Source organism: Argentina silus (assembly GCF_951799395.1).
Source record: "Argentina silus genome assembly, chromosome: 16".
NCBI classification, from domain to species: Eukaryota; Metazoa; Chordata; class Actinopteri; order Argentiniformes; family Argentinidae; genus Argentina; species Argentina silus.
The window spans coordinates 8,406,102-8,419,759 of NC_139670.1; the positions used below are offsets into that span (position 1 = coordinate 8,406,102).

The 13,658-nt window shown below is 46.6% G+C and overlaps 1 protein-coding gene across 2 annotated transcripts in view; it reads left to right on the plus strand.

Annotated features, from left to right (window-relative positions):
* slc39a11 (solute carrier family 39, member 11) overlaps positions 1-13,658 on the plus strand; it is a 60,520-nt gene that overhangs the window by 22,829 nt on the left and 24,033 nt on the right. Inside the window, exon 5 of one of the 2 annotated variants that reach the window (XM_083687343.1) lies at positions 8,215-8,350. In XM_083687343.1, the coding sequence (XP_083543469.1) occupies positions 8,215-8,350 (136 nt within the window). The remainder of the gene's footprint in view (positions 1-8,214; positions 8,351-13,658) is intronic. The other variant, XM_083687344.1, reaches the window with a different exon arrangement.

Here is a 13,658-nt window from a genome sequence, read left to right on the forward strand (position 1 = left end):
TGGTGCTAACAACACTTAGGTTGTGAGTTCGATTCCTGTTGGGGCCATATATTCTGAAAAATGTATGCACAAAAATGTAAAGCGTCAGCTAAATGGCATATATACGACGCTATCCTTCCTGTATCATCCCCAGTGCAAACCTCAAATCCTGCTTCACTTTTTACTTGTGATGCTTTTTTGGCAAGGTCCAAATTACTTAAAAAGGCTTAGGAGGCTTGCAGATTCATACCTAGCGGGCGGATTTATTCCAGTCTCTTTCGAAAAGCTAGGTGTCATGTAAGGGCATGGGTTAGAGAGTGCATGAGTTAGCTACACTTTTGATATGCTAGCCTGAAGGCCTTGCCTGTCTTGCCTCTCATTAACTAACTACTTAGCCACGCAAGCCATGGATGCTGCTGGGTGGTCTTCAGTGAAGGTTGTGCGCACACACACACGCACACACACACACACACACCCACCCACCCCCACCTCCACCAACCGGCATTCCACTAATTACAGGCCCTCTCTCTCACTTCCTGATTGAGTGACAAGTGAGTGCGTGTCTGTGTGAGACCAGAGAAGGAGGTGCTTGTTAGGACAGCAAAGCCGGCCTTCGGTGGGCACACAGCACATCATATCTCTGCACTCCGGACAGACCACTGAGATGACCGAGGTGAAATGATGAGGACAAACGTGACGTGTGTTTAAAACTCCCGCTTTACTTTCCTTTTCCTCCTTCGTCTCCAATCCCTCTTTTCTGGGCTGTGTGTGTTGTTTAAGAAAAGTGAATCGGCACAAAAAAAATAAATCTAATGTATTCTGATTGAAAAACAGTAACAGGAAACATGTCAGTTTGAATTCCCCAGACGTAATCTATCTGCACGTTCCATAACACATTTTTCTGTGTCATCAGTCAACAAAACACTCAAGAACGAGCATGGAACATGTTCCTGAACGAGCCTGCTCTCCCGTCTACCTGGGTATCTGGAGCAGAGGGGCTTAAATGGGAGGGAGCAGCTTGTTGTACTGTAGTACCGCCTGGCACGGCCTGCATGTTACTGTTTCCATTTCCTCCCCAGCAGGAAGGTGGCAGGCTCACACACTGATACAGCCCAGCTCCTGCCAGGGGTCCCCAGGCAGATAAAAAGCCTGGGATGGGAACCCCTTTTCTCAGTCTACAGTCTACAACAGTCCGTTACTGAGCTGTGTGTGTCTCTCTGGCTATCTGTGTGTCTCTGTGTGTGGTACTAAACTGGGATAGAGCCGTTGGTTTACTCTTGACTGTTGTCACGGATCTGTTGACACGGGAGTGTCTCAGCCTTACCTCATCATGACACCAACAGGAACCACGGCTCGTTTAGCCTACCGTTCGCCTGGCTGTGTGTGTGTGTGTGTGTGTGTGTGTGTGTGTGTGTGTGTGTGTGTGTGTGTGTGTGTGTGTGTGTGTGTGTCTGTCTGTCTGTCTGTCTGTCTGTCTGTCTGTCTGTCTGTCTGTCTGTCTGTCTGTCTGTCTGTCTGTCTGTCTGTCTGTGTCTGTGTCTGTGTCTGTGTCTGTGTCTGTGTCTGTGTGTGTTTCTCCTTGTATGTGTGTGCCATTCTTGTTCTGTTTACCAGCTCGTTAATTAAGAGCTCTGCACTAAGGGAGGAGACATTGATTTGCTGACAGGTCGTCTCTGTGCTGCCCACCCTACGCTTGACACCTTCATTAATCAACCGCCAATTTAGAGGGTGGGCATCGACAGGTGTCAACACAACGCTGCCTCCAGCCAACTCTAAACTTGTTTCTACTTTTCCCATATGTGTGTGTGTGTGTGTGTGTGTCCTCTGATGTTAGGCCGCAGAACACAACATATCATTTATGTGTGTTGTGAAATGTCAGTCCTTGTGGGTGCAGCCTGTATAACCCCGCCCCCCCACCACCACCACCACCACCACCACCCAGGACCCTGATCTCTGAAAAACATGAGACCGGGTTTGTTTGTGTCTCAGTGTAGGTGGCATTCTGCATTCTAACGATGAGTAATGCCGTCTCCTGGTGGTGTGTGTGTGTCTGCGTGTGTGTGTGTGTGTGTCTGCGTGTGTGTGTGTCTGCGACATTTATGTAGATGCATCTTCAGGTATAAATAGAGTGCGGGTTCCTGCCTCCTACCTCCCAGAGACAGGGATCTTATTAGCTGCTGATGACGGCGTGCGACAGAGATATTAACACAGGACTGAAGGAACATTGATGCTTTCAGGCCATGGGGCAAATTACTTCATTAGGACCTGCTCATGTTGGTTAAAGAATCTCAATCAATACTGAGCACACACTTAATTTTCTAATACTGTGTGTGTGTGTGTGTGTGTGTGTGTGTGTGTGTGTGTGTGTCTGTCTCTGTCTCTGTCTCTGTGTGTCTGTGTCTGCATGCGTATCTTTTTCCTTTATTGCAGAAATGAGTGATAGGCCCTCAATAGGCCCTCAGTTACAGATGATATGGAAATGTGTGTTCCAGGATGCCAGGAAAGGGCAACAGCTCACTGAGAAGATTCTTCCACAGAACGCAATTACTGTGAATCTGTCTCAACAGGTGTATCTGTGCACAGACATCCTGGAGAGTGTTCAAATAGCTGTAATTACCCCTCACAGGGACTGCAGCCATTAAAGGAAGGTGACAGGTGTTCCTTTGAATGGATGGAACATAATTCAAGTCATTATGTCTTTATTCTTTTCTACAGACTGGATTACTCTTCCCACGTGTGACCACGTCACACACACAAAAGCTATCTACCCTGTTGCTGCACTCTCCCCCACGTCTCCCCCATATCTCCCCCATATCTCCCCCAAGCCTGACTGCCCTTTCAACATGCCTGTTGGCTCTGATAGATGGCTTCCACAGGGTATGAATACGTAATCATAGGGATGTATGATCTGTCTATGTCTACTGAACCCCGTATTGCATTTGGGAAGGGGTAGAAAATATCAGTCCTTCTGGCTGCTGGGTGAAATGAAGCCTGCCTTGTGGGTAACGAGCTGGCCTGGCTCCGGTCCACAGGCGTTGTCTCTCTGTCATTCTCTCTCTAACACTCTGTCTTGGTCTCTCACTCTTTCTCTCTCTCTCTCTCTCTCTCTCGGTTTCTCTCTCTCTCTCCTCGGCTCATTACTACAACTGTGACCTCACCCCCCACACTCCTCTCTCAGACCTGGGAGAGAAAGTCTAGGGATAGTTTGTGTTTGAGGGTATGTCTTCTTCTCATAAGGCATGAAGGCTGTGGTCATACGCGACAAGGCTAGCTCTGAGAAAGCCACAGTATGACGGACACAGTGGCTATCCATACTGGACAGTGGTGGCCATTCATCGTGTTGAACATTCATATGTGCTGAATTATTGAGGTAATGAGCATCAGTGAAGCACTGTTTTCTTAACGCCTGTCATTGTCTTTTGTCTTCATTTTGAGGAATTTCACCCATATCGCACCACCACAGCTGTTACTGTTCTTGTATATGAAAAGCGTGAAACGAGGAGGTCGAAATATACCATCAATAGATTACCTCTAGCTCCAGCCTGGCGGCATGAATTCTGGGATTGAGTCCAAGCTGAAATGGCCCATCCTATTGTCCTGTGCATATATTTGCATGCTAATGTTATTACTGGTAGGTAGAGGCCAGCGGGGAGCTTTATGGAGGGGGATGTGCGCTGGCTTTGTTACTTTGGTCCCTTCATTGTTTTGAAATGTCAGCCGTTGAGCCATGCCCCGGCCCCAGCAACTCTGCTTAGTGCTGATGGCTGAAGCTCTGGTGTTTCTTTAACTGACACCAAAAGACACCTGCAAATTTTAACTGACACTGACACCAACTGACACCTGCTCATTTTAACTGACACTGACAGCAACTGACACCTGCTAATTTGCTAATGAGATGAAAACTCACTGCCAGCAATTTGCATGCTAAACACTCCCATGGACAGAGTGGGAGAGACACACGTGCTCGGTCACTCACTTGTCCTGCGTTTGTATGAGCCACACACTCTCCTCAGCCCATTTGGCATTTTGTGACCATTTGTATAAACGTTTCCCTAGTAATTGCCTTACACTTAGGTTGGCTAATAGCTGTGTGTGTGTGTGTGTGTGTGTGTGTGTGTGTGTGTGTGTGTGTGTGTGTGTGCATCTATGCGTGTGAGTGCACGCTGGGGGTGGGCAGCTAGACCTCTGGGGTCAGTGCTGCCACAATGCATCACAGTCAGCCAGACTTTGGTTTAATATGGGGGCGGTGAGTGGGGGCAAAGATGACGTGTGGGGGTATATGTGTGTTTGTGAAACTACTGTACAATATGTATTACTTTTGAGACACATCATTGCAGACCTTAAAATGATCCAGGCAACGCTAATCCAAGGTGTTGTGCAGCACATTAGAGGGACCGTAGGCGTGTCTCACCATCTATGTCTTCCTATTCAGTAGTTCATGGCCTTGCCTGTATTACTTATGTATGTGGAAACGGGACACTTTATAATAGTACAGCCACAACTAGGACACTGTCATGTTCACTCAGAATATTTCCATCTTCAGTAGTCATGACGATGGATGGAGAGAGAGAGAGAGAGAGAGAGAGACGGGGGTAAAGAGAGGGAGATGAAGAGAGAGAGACACTCCAGAGAAACGGGGTGAGAGGGATGAAGAGACCAATACTGAGAGAAAAGGGGGAGAGAGGGAGAGCAAGAAGGATCCAGGGAGACAGAGAGATGGACAGATAGAGAGGGGGGAAAGTAAACAAGTGCGAGGAAGTCTCCTACTGGGTAGTGAGATGAAAGGCCCTCTCCTGGAGTCAGTCAGGACAGAGGACAGGACTGTGGACCTGCAGGGGAATGCTGCACCGCTGGGCCATGGAGAACAGCTCCCATGTGATTGGACCACTGATGACTCTCTAGCCACTTCAAGCTGAATCCCCCCCTGCCTCATCATCAGTGGAGGGAAGGAGAGAGGGAGCGCAGACACACGTCACATATACAGACACACACACACAACTTTGACAGGACCGCAGGGAGCCCAGCTGGGGTCCAGAGCAATTAAACCGCTGCCGGTTAAAGTGGACCTAATGAATGGGGTCAAAGTGGGCAATTAGACGGCATCTGGCTCACAGGATACCTCTTTTGTTTTGTCCAGGGCTGCTTGACAGCATGAGCTATTTATCGGTCCTAACTGTGGAGGTGTGTTGACTTAGCATTTAGGTTAACATTGTGCCGCCACATAGCGTGGTATAAACTATGTATTCAGACTACTGTAGTAATCAGATGTCAAGCATTTAGCATTAAGTGTACAGTCTCCTACATCAATCTTGTGAAGTATGACACCACTCTAGCGAATGGTGTTAAACATCAGTGAGTATTTCTCTGTAGCTAGAGGGCTGGATGAGAACAGTGTTTTGTGAGGAGCATTATTCAAAAAATAGTCTTTTGTTCCTTCAGGTCTGCCTCAGTTTACTGGGTTTGAGGCGAGAAAAGAACAAAAGTTGGCAAAAATAAATAATGCATGGTTTGACTTTGTCCTAGCGGTATGACCAACTGAGGTTGAAAAGCCGAGGGAAAGGCTATCCACCCATGAATATTTTCTCAGCGTGCCTGACATATTTACCGGTAAAATGTTCACTCCCTCTGATTTCTCCCATTTATCATCTCTCTTAAATAACAAGATGGGCTCCCTGGACGTCAGCCCCCACTCTCTCCTCAGTGCATGTGCAAGTTGTTATTGGAATTGGATTTGATCGATGTGATGGATACACAGATAAGAAGCTCCAAGCCTGATGTGTTCTGTTGTTTCTTCCAGAACCGTCCATTCCCAAACTGTCAGTGTACTGTAGTTTGGATTGATCTGTTGCCACATCTCCTACTACACATCACGGGAACACAGATCATCTGAGCTGGCACTCCTAGCCCCTCACTCTCCTAACGCCTCACTCTCCTAGAGCCTCACTCTCCTAATGCCTCACTCTCCTAACGCCTCACTCTCCTAATGCCTCACTCTCCTAACGCCTCACTCTCCTAACGCCTCACTCTCCTAGAGCCTCACTCTCCTAACGCCTCACTCTCCTAGAGCCTCACTCTCCTAACGCCTCACTCTCCTAACGCCTCACTCTCCTAACGCCTCACTCTCCTAACACCTCACTCTCCTAACGCCTCACTCTCCTAACGCCTCACACGACTAACGCCTTACTCTCCTAACGCCTCACTCTCCTAACACCTCACTCTCCTAACGCCTCACTGTCCTAACACCTCACTCTCCTAACGCCTCACTCTCCTAACGCCTTACTCTCCTAACGCCTCACTCTCCTAACGCCTTACTCTCCTAGCAGCTATCGACATTGACTGAGAGATCATTTTGGGGGAGCCCAGAGCTACAAGATGGAACAGATGAGGATTTATTACCAGTGTATGGTAGCAGAGGACAATGTGTGCTCTTCCACACTGTAGTGAATACCCTTGTTCCCCCTCGCTGTAGCAACACTGAATGATGATTGTGTCCCAGCAACAAATGTTATTACTGGCACTTGATCGGACAGTACTACATTTACTGCCTGACTGGTAGTAAAGATGAGACGCAGGCATACACACGCAGGCGCACACACACACGCACAGACACACACACGCACACACACAGACATGCACACAAACCACATATGCTACAGTAACACACACACACACACACACACACACACACACACACACACACACACACACACATTCAGGGTTGATATATGACCTGTGGGTTAATATCCCCTATGGGAAGGGTACTCAGTCATCACCTCATCCACACCCCATCTATCCCTCCACTCCCACACTACACATTATACCTGACCCCCCCATATGAAATGATGTCATCAAGGGGAATAACAGTAACTGCCAGATTAGAGGTGTGTGTGTGTGTGTGCGTGTGATTGTCTCAACAGACGTAGCACAGCCTTGCCAAATGAGTAGTTATTGTTGTCATTGACTAGGCAGAGTGTGTAGTGCTAGTGTTCTATAGCTCTCGTCCCTTGCTGCCTGGAGACAAGGTGCCCTTGAGCGTTTAGAAGACGTGGGCTCTTGTTTGCAGTGTTTAACGGTAAGCCATTCCTATTGATGAGACCATGTCAGAGCTGATGCTGAAGGGGGACCCGGGTTAATTGTGTCCTCTGGGGGTGACACACAGGTACACACACACGCACACACACACACACAGTATGCCAGCACACTGACATTTCTTTGATGTTAGATTTTTTTATTCCTCTTGGACAACATCTGCTGTTAAGAAGAGACCATTGTCCCTCTAGAGAAGCCCATATGTCCCAGCTATATACTCAGTCCTTCCCCTCTCATCAGAACACCTTTACATGACCCACTCCAAAGTATGTATATTGTGGATTTGAAGCTGAGTGCCCTTACGCCATGCTATTCTTCTGAAAAGAGGTGGGCAGCTTTTCAGAAAAGAAAAAAGCTTTTCAGATCCATGCAGCAACTAAGGCCCAGTCTTGTTCTGAGAAGAGGTGACTCATGGCTGTGGAGGCTCTGTTAAAAGCCGTATCTCTCTCTCTCTCTCTCTCTCTCTCTACACAACCTGCTTTTAAAGGCTCTGAAATGAAGGGATGAAAAGGCTTTGTGAATGGATGTGTTTGTGAAAGGAAAGTGCTTTCAGAGAGGTTGTTTATGAATCTTGTTCTTCTTAATGAGGGGTAATGAATGTTTTCAGGACTACTCAATTAAACTCACATCTGCTTGGAGCTATTAGTCTAATCCAATCTTGGCTCTTTTTGCCTCAGATCATTCTGAGAAGAATAACTAAGTATGGAAATATCAAAGAATGCATTGTATTTCAAATGTTTTCTTGAAAGGTTCGATTTAGTTCTAGAATTAATTAATTGGAACAGCTATGTCAAATTATTCATATGTACCCAACTGTGTTAGCTTCGCCCAATCAGAATTTGACTTGCAAACCAGTATGTTATGCAAAATATGCATAATAAAGTTAATGAAATAAATGCAAGTAGGATGTTGATAAACAGTGAGGAGTGCAGCATAACCATAATCATCTTGTGATTGTTTGTCTGCTCCCAGCTGCTGCCCTCCACTCCACTCTTGGCCTGGTTGTCAAAATAGTCCCGATTAACTTAACTGCTTAAATAATGTGTATAAAATGAATGACCAATTGCGACCACTAGCACCTTGAGTTATTTGTATGCAAGCATGTTTGTTAACCCTGGTTTATCTGTGTGTGTCTGTGATTTATAGGGTATAGGGGCAGACCCCCACACAGCCCTGGCTCTGCCCCCAGACTCTAAGCTGGCTAAGGAGGAGGACCCCATATTCCCGCCCTCGGACCCCCAGGAGATGACCATCAGGATAGGTAGAGCAGGACCGCTCTCAGGCAAGCCTCCCTTCATATACCCACATGGTTACCAGCCTCCCTCCCTCCCTCCTTCTCAAACAATATATATGTGGACCACATCTACCCCCGATTAGGCTTGGTGATGAGATGACAACTCTCAACTCAAAAACCGTTCAAACCCCCCCCCCCCCCCCCCCCCCCCATCATTAGTCTTTCATCAGTTTCTTTGATGGCTCTTTCAATTGGTCTCTCTCCCCCCCCTCCCCCCACCTTGCTCCCTCTCTCTCCCTCCCTTCTTCATTTTACCAATCAATAGCTGTGCTGACATTCTGTGGTGCTTGAATCTGGGCAATGATCTTTCCAGTGCTTCTTTGTTTTATTTTTATTTTGCAACACCAAACTATAACACTCATCCCACACAATTAATAATATTAATAATATCTCTCTGAGCATTTGGCTGTTCCTGTTGATGAATTTGTTGTGAGTTGTTAAATCGGCAGGACTTCAACGCTATTGTGCTGTTGGCAGGACTTCAACGCTATTGTGCAAATCCCCAGGATTAAAACATGAACGGACTCCTCTATTCTCTGGCCCATTGCTGTGTTATCTCTGGTCATCTCATGCCTGTTCCTGTTGCACAGTAATATCCATGGTTCCTCTAGTCTAATATCCATGGTTCCTCTAGTCTAATATCCATGGTTCCTCTAATCTCTCTGCGTTTTTCCTTGTAATTGCTCTTATCATCCCTGCAGAGTTGGATTTGTAGATTCAGAACAGATTGAATCAGGGCTTTACCCCTTCTGGGTCTGAAGACTCAACGTTAAACTCCAAATTGTGGTGTGTTATTGTTTCACTCTGGGGTGGATTGCTTGGATTTAAGTGGTGTAATTGCTGTGAATTGTTTTTCTGGATTATTTAACATTCAGCGGGTGTGTGTGTGTGTGTGTGTGTGTGTGTGTGTGTGTGTGTGTGTGTGTGTGTGTGTGTGTGTGTGTGTGTGTGTGTGTGTGTGTGTGTGTGTGTGTGTGTGTGTGTGTGTGTGTGTGTGTGTGTGTGTGTGTGTGTGTGTGTGTGTGTGTGTGTGTGTGTCGTTATGTGGACATTGCCCTCTGGATGTGTCTGTACCCGAGTCTTGGAAGCAGGCACAGCCATGAAGATGAAAGGGCTCCCAGCTGAGAGCCCCCCATACATCAAATGGCACCTCAGAATTATGAATGAGAATGAGTATACACATGCAGAATTGACGAGAGTAGATTCTATCAATTAGGTGTGATGAGAGAACAATATGGCCACGTCAGTTACTTTCTCCCATGCTGCCACCTCCTCCTCCCCCCTCAATCTGCTCCTGCCCCTCAATCTCCTATCCTGTCTTTTGATTGGTTGGTTTTGGATCTCGTACACTGTATGGTGTCAGGTGATTGGTGGTTGGGGTTTCTTCTCGAATCACAGGGCTGTTGGTTCATGGCTGTGTCCACTAATCCTCCTCCTCCTCCTCCTCCTCCTCCTCCAGCTTTGTTAACAGCCTATCTGGTTTTGGTTGGAGGGTACCTGTATAACTTGAGTGATTTCATCCTCAGCCATCATAGAAAAACAAGTCCAACAGGCACTTCTGTTCTCCCAAACATCCTAAATGTGTGGTATATGAATGTGGACGGTACGTATTGCCAATGTTATCACCCAAACCAATCGAGAGTGTGTTGTTTTATACCAATCAGTGTTATTTGAATTATGACTAAGGAACACATCTTCCAACTGAACCAATCAAATATCCTCTCTGTAACATCATGTTTAGACCAGAGCCACTGACAAACTTTCCTCCATTTTGACTCCAAACATTCCATGACAATAACATTCTTCATTTTAATCAGCAATACTTTTATTGCCAACATTGCACCCATGGAAATGCTAAATCTTGTAAATGTATGGCTCTGGTACAGACCTGAAGGACCAAAGCCCAACTAGTCCAGCCCTGTTGGTCTGATGGAGGTCTGACGGAGGTCTGAAGGAGGAGTGGACCCAGTAGGGACCCCTGATGGACCCCTGATGGGCTCAGAGCACAGATCTAAATGAAGCTGGACACTCCATAGCGTCCAGGCTGGCTGTGAAAGGTCATGTGTCTGCACCAGCAGGGAGGGTGAGCAGGGCCACAGGGACAGAGGAGGCAGGGCCACTATGGTGGTACGCATTATCACTGCTCTCAGCCTTTCAGTGAGATCTGAGGTGGTGTTGATGTGTGCGTGCATGCGTGCGTGCGTGAGTGGTGTCATCTGTAGCTTATAGTCAAACCTCAAATCCTTAAAGTCAAACTTCAGAGAATGGCATTAGTGATTCTCTAGAAGTCTCTCAGACACTTTGAGTAGACATCAAGCAGCTGAACACTCAAAACAAAGCAGGCACCTTGACAGAGGAATGAATGATAAAACATCAGAAAATGGCCATCAAAGTTCAGTCTCATGCCTTTTCTCTTTGAATCTCCGCTCTGTTAGTGAAGCATGTCTTTTGAATCAGCCTGTCTGCCTTTCGAACAGCACACGTCAATGCTGCTTACCTGTGAAGTGTGGAGACCAGGAAGAAATGTCTCCTTTAATAATTGAAAGCGCCGGCGCCAATCTGTAGAGTCGTGTTTTCCTCCCACCACCAAATACGTACAGTATCCCTCATTCCTTATGCATGAGACTTCCTGAATTATTCATTCTGTATTAAGAGAAATCAAAGTCTTGTCGTGCCCCCCCCCTGGGTTTATTTATTTATTTTTTGGAAGTCTCTAATGCAAATACATCCCCATCTCCTCTGTTTAAAGAACTGTCAACCGGACAGAGACTCTACAGGCTTGTTGTGATGACACACTTTAAACTCTTGTCATCCTCCGTCAACAGAGGGGGAGGGAGAGAGAGAGGGGGGGAGGGAGAGGGGGCAGACTTGAATGAGGAGGAACTAAGGGGGATAAACAAAATGTGCTGGCAGGTTTTGATTTTCAAGTTTTAATTTATATTCTTATGACACAAAGTATTTTCCACAAAGTGTCAGTACTGAGAGAGTGACCTGACAAATGTTTCTTTCATTCACTTTCGTACTAGAAGGAGTCAAAAGGGAGCTGAAACAAGCTGATATAGCTGAGAGGGAAGACACAGATTTCTGCCAGATATTCTCAGCTCATTGATGCGCTACGTCAGGTGACCTGTCAGGTGAGACGTGAGGATTTGTACAGTACCCCCCTCCTCTGTCTCAGCATGAGAACCAGTTTACCCAACATGCTCAGTGGCATTAAAGGGACCGTCTGATTGGAGGAGACCTTTCTGGTCAGAGCACACAGCACACCAGCATGAACAGGTAGAGAGAGAAACGTTAGGACTGAGCCCAAACACAGATACTCCATCAGCAGCCTGAGGGAGCTTTCTAGAGGAGCTTCCCCTGGTATATACACACTCTCTCTCTCTCTCTCTCTCACTCTCTCATTCTCTCTCTCTCACACACACACACACACACAGGGACATGATGGCTCCTTACAGTATGACCTCCTCATGGCACTAATAGTCCAGTAGAACACTGTCCTCTCCACTGAGGTACAGAGGGAAACACTTGTGCTGTGGAGTAAAGGAGGCTGGTGGAGGTAATTTAGATATTGGAGGATGGGCTCATTGTCATGCATGGAATGGAATTATTCAGTTCTATGGATTACAATGAGCCTGTCCTCCGATTTCTACCTCCACCAGTCGTGTATGGCTCATGTCATATGTAACTTGTTTGACACAATTGGCCTTGGCTGGTCATGTAACATGTTCTCTCTGCTCCCTCTGGCCACCAGCAGAGAGAGAGGATACATGCTGGGTTTAGCTGAATGGTGTGGAACTGATGACATGACTCACTCTCACAGTCACCTCTCTCTCTTTCTGCCTCTCTCTCTCTCTGACTCTCTCCCTCCCTCTCTCTCTGACTCTCTATCTCTATCTCTCTCTCTATCTCTCTCTGTCTCTCTGAATATATTCCATAATGTTCCATTAAACCCATTCTCTCCATTTTTTTTTTTTTTTTTTTTACAGGAGGAGATGTAGATTCTGTGGGGGGTCTGTGTAGCCTTATCATAGTGGACCACATTGCAGTCCCATTCACATTAACAGAGGCACATAAGGGAGTGATGCTGAGCTTTGTCCTCCTGCTCATTTGCCCAGCCAGGTGTGTGTGTGTGTGTGTGTTGTGTGTGTGTGTTGTGTGTGTGTGTTGTGTGTGTGTGTCGTGTGTGTGTGTCGTGTGTGTGTGTCGTGTGTGTGTGTCGTGTGTGTGTGTCGTGCCGACCTGCATTCGCGTCTGTTGGGCTCGGCTGTTGCCTGGCAACAATCATCTACGGTTGCATGAAAGTTAGCATCCAAAAGTGCCACATATCAAATACAACCGACTCTCTCTCTCTCTCTCTCTCCCCCCCGCCCCCTGATCTCCCCAACTCTTCTTCTGTCCCTCTCCCTCTGTCATTCTGACTGTAGGTTAGATGTTGGGTTCTTGGTGGTTCTGTCAGATCAGATCACTGTGTGTCTCTTAGCTTCATGCTGAGCTGGTAAGTGTCAACAGTTGGACCCTGGCTCACACGGTCAGTGTGTTTGAGTTGGAAGTGGAGATGGAGAAAAGCAGACACAAAAGAAACGGATCGGCTTTTCCTTCGACAATACAAGCCCCCCCAACATGAAGTACAGCCCTTCCAAAACAGACGAGGCACGGCTTTGTCCAGGTGCCATCATTTTGGACCCAACCAAAACAGGACAAACATCTGTTTGTCAAGGAAGGTTCAATCTTGTTGCCTCTTGATGATGTTTTATTTTAAGTCTGTGTCCACTGTAGTTTATTGCTACAGTTTGCAAGGCTTATTGGCCAGTGCCTAAGTGAACTTAGATAATAGAGGCAAACACAGCTGCTACTTCCTCACACACACACTCCTGTGGTTCTACCTCAGCATTTTTCTCTCGCTCTCTCTCTCTCTCTCTCTCTCTCTCTCTCTTCATTGTTCATCTACCTGTCAAGGTTGGCTTGTCTTTCTCAAGTCATCTTGCCCCTTTATAGCATCAATCCATCTTTTAAAATATCCATTAGGCCTTCCCCTTTAATAATGTTCCCATTTACTGCCTCACTTAAACATAAAATCAAGATAAATATGCCTGTCAAAAACAAATATTTTTTTGTCAGCTGCAGTAGGTCATTTTATTTCATGGTGGCAGTTTTTCAAGAGATTTCCATAAACCAAATAACATGTGGTCACACGCTGGGGTCTGTTGATTGTGATGGAACAACATGTGACATTGTATCACGGTTGTCATGGCGACATTATGCAGTTTCTAGCTGTGCATCTGAGTGCATAGTG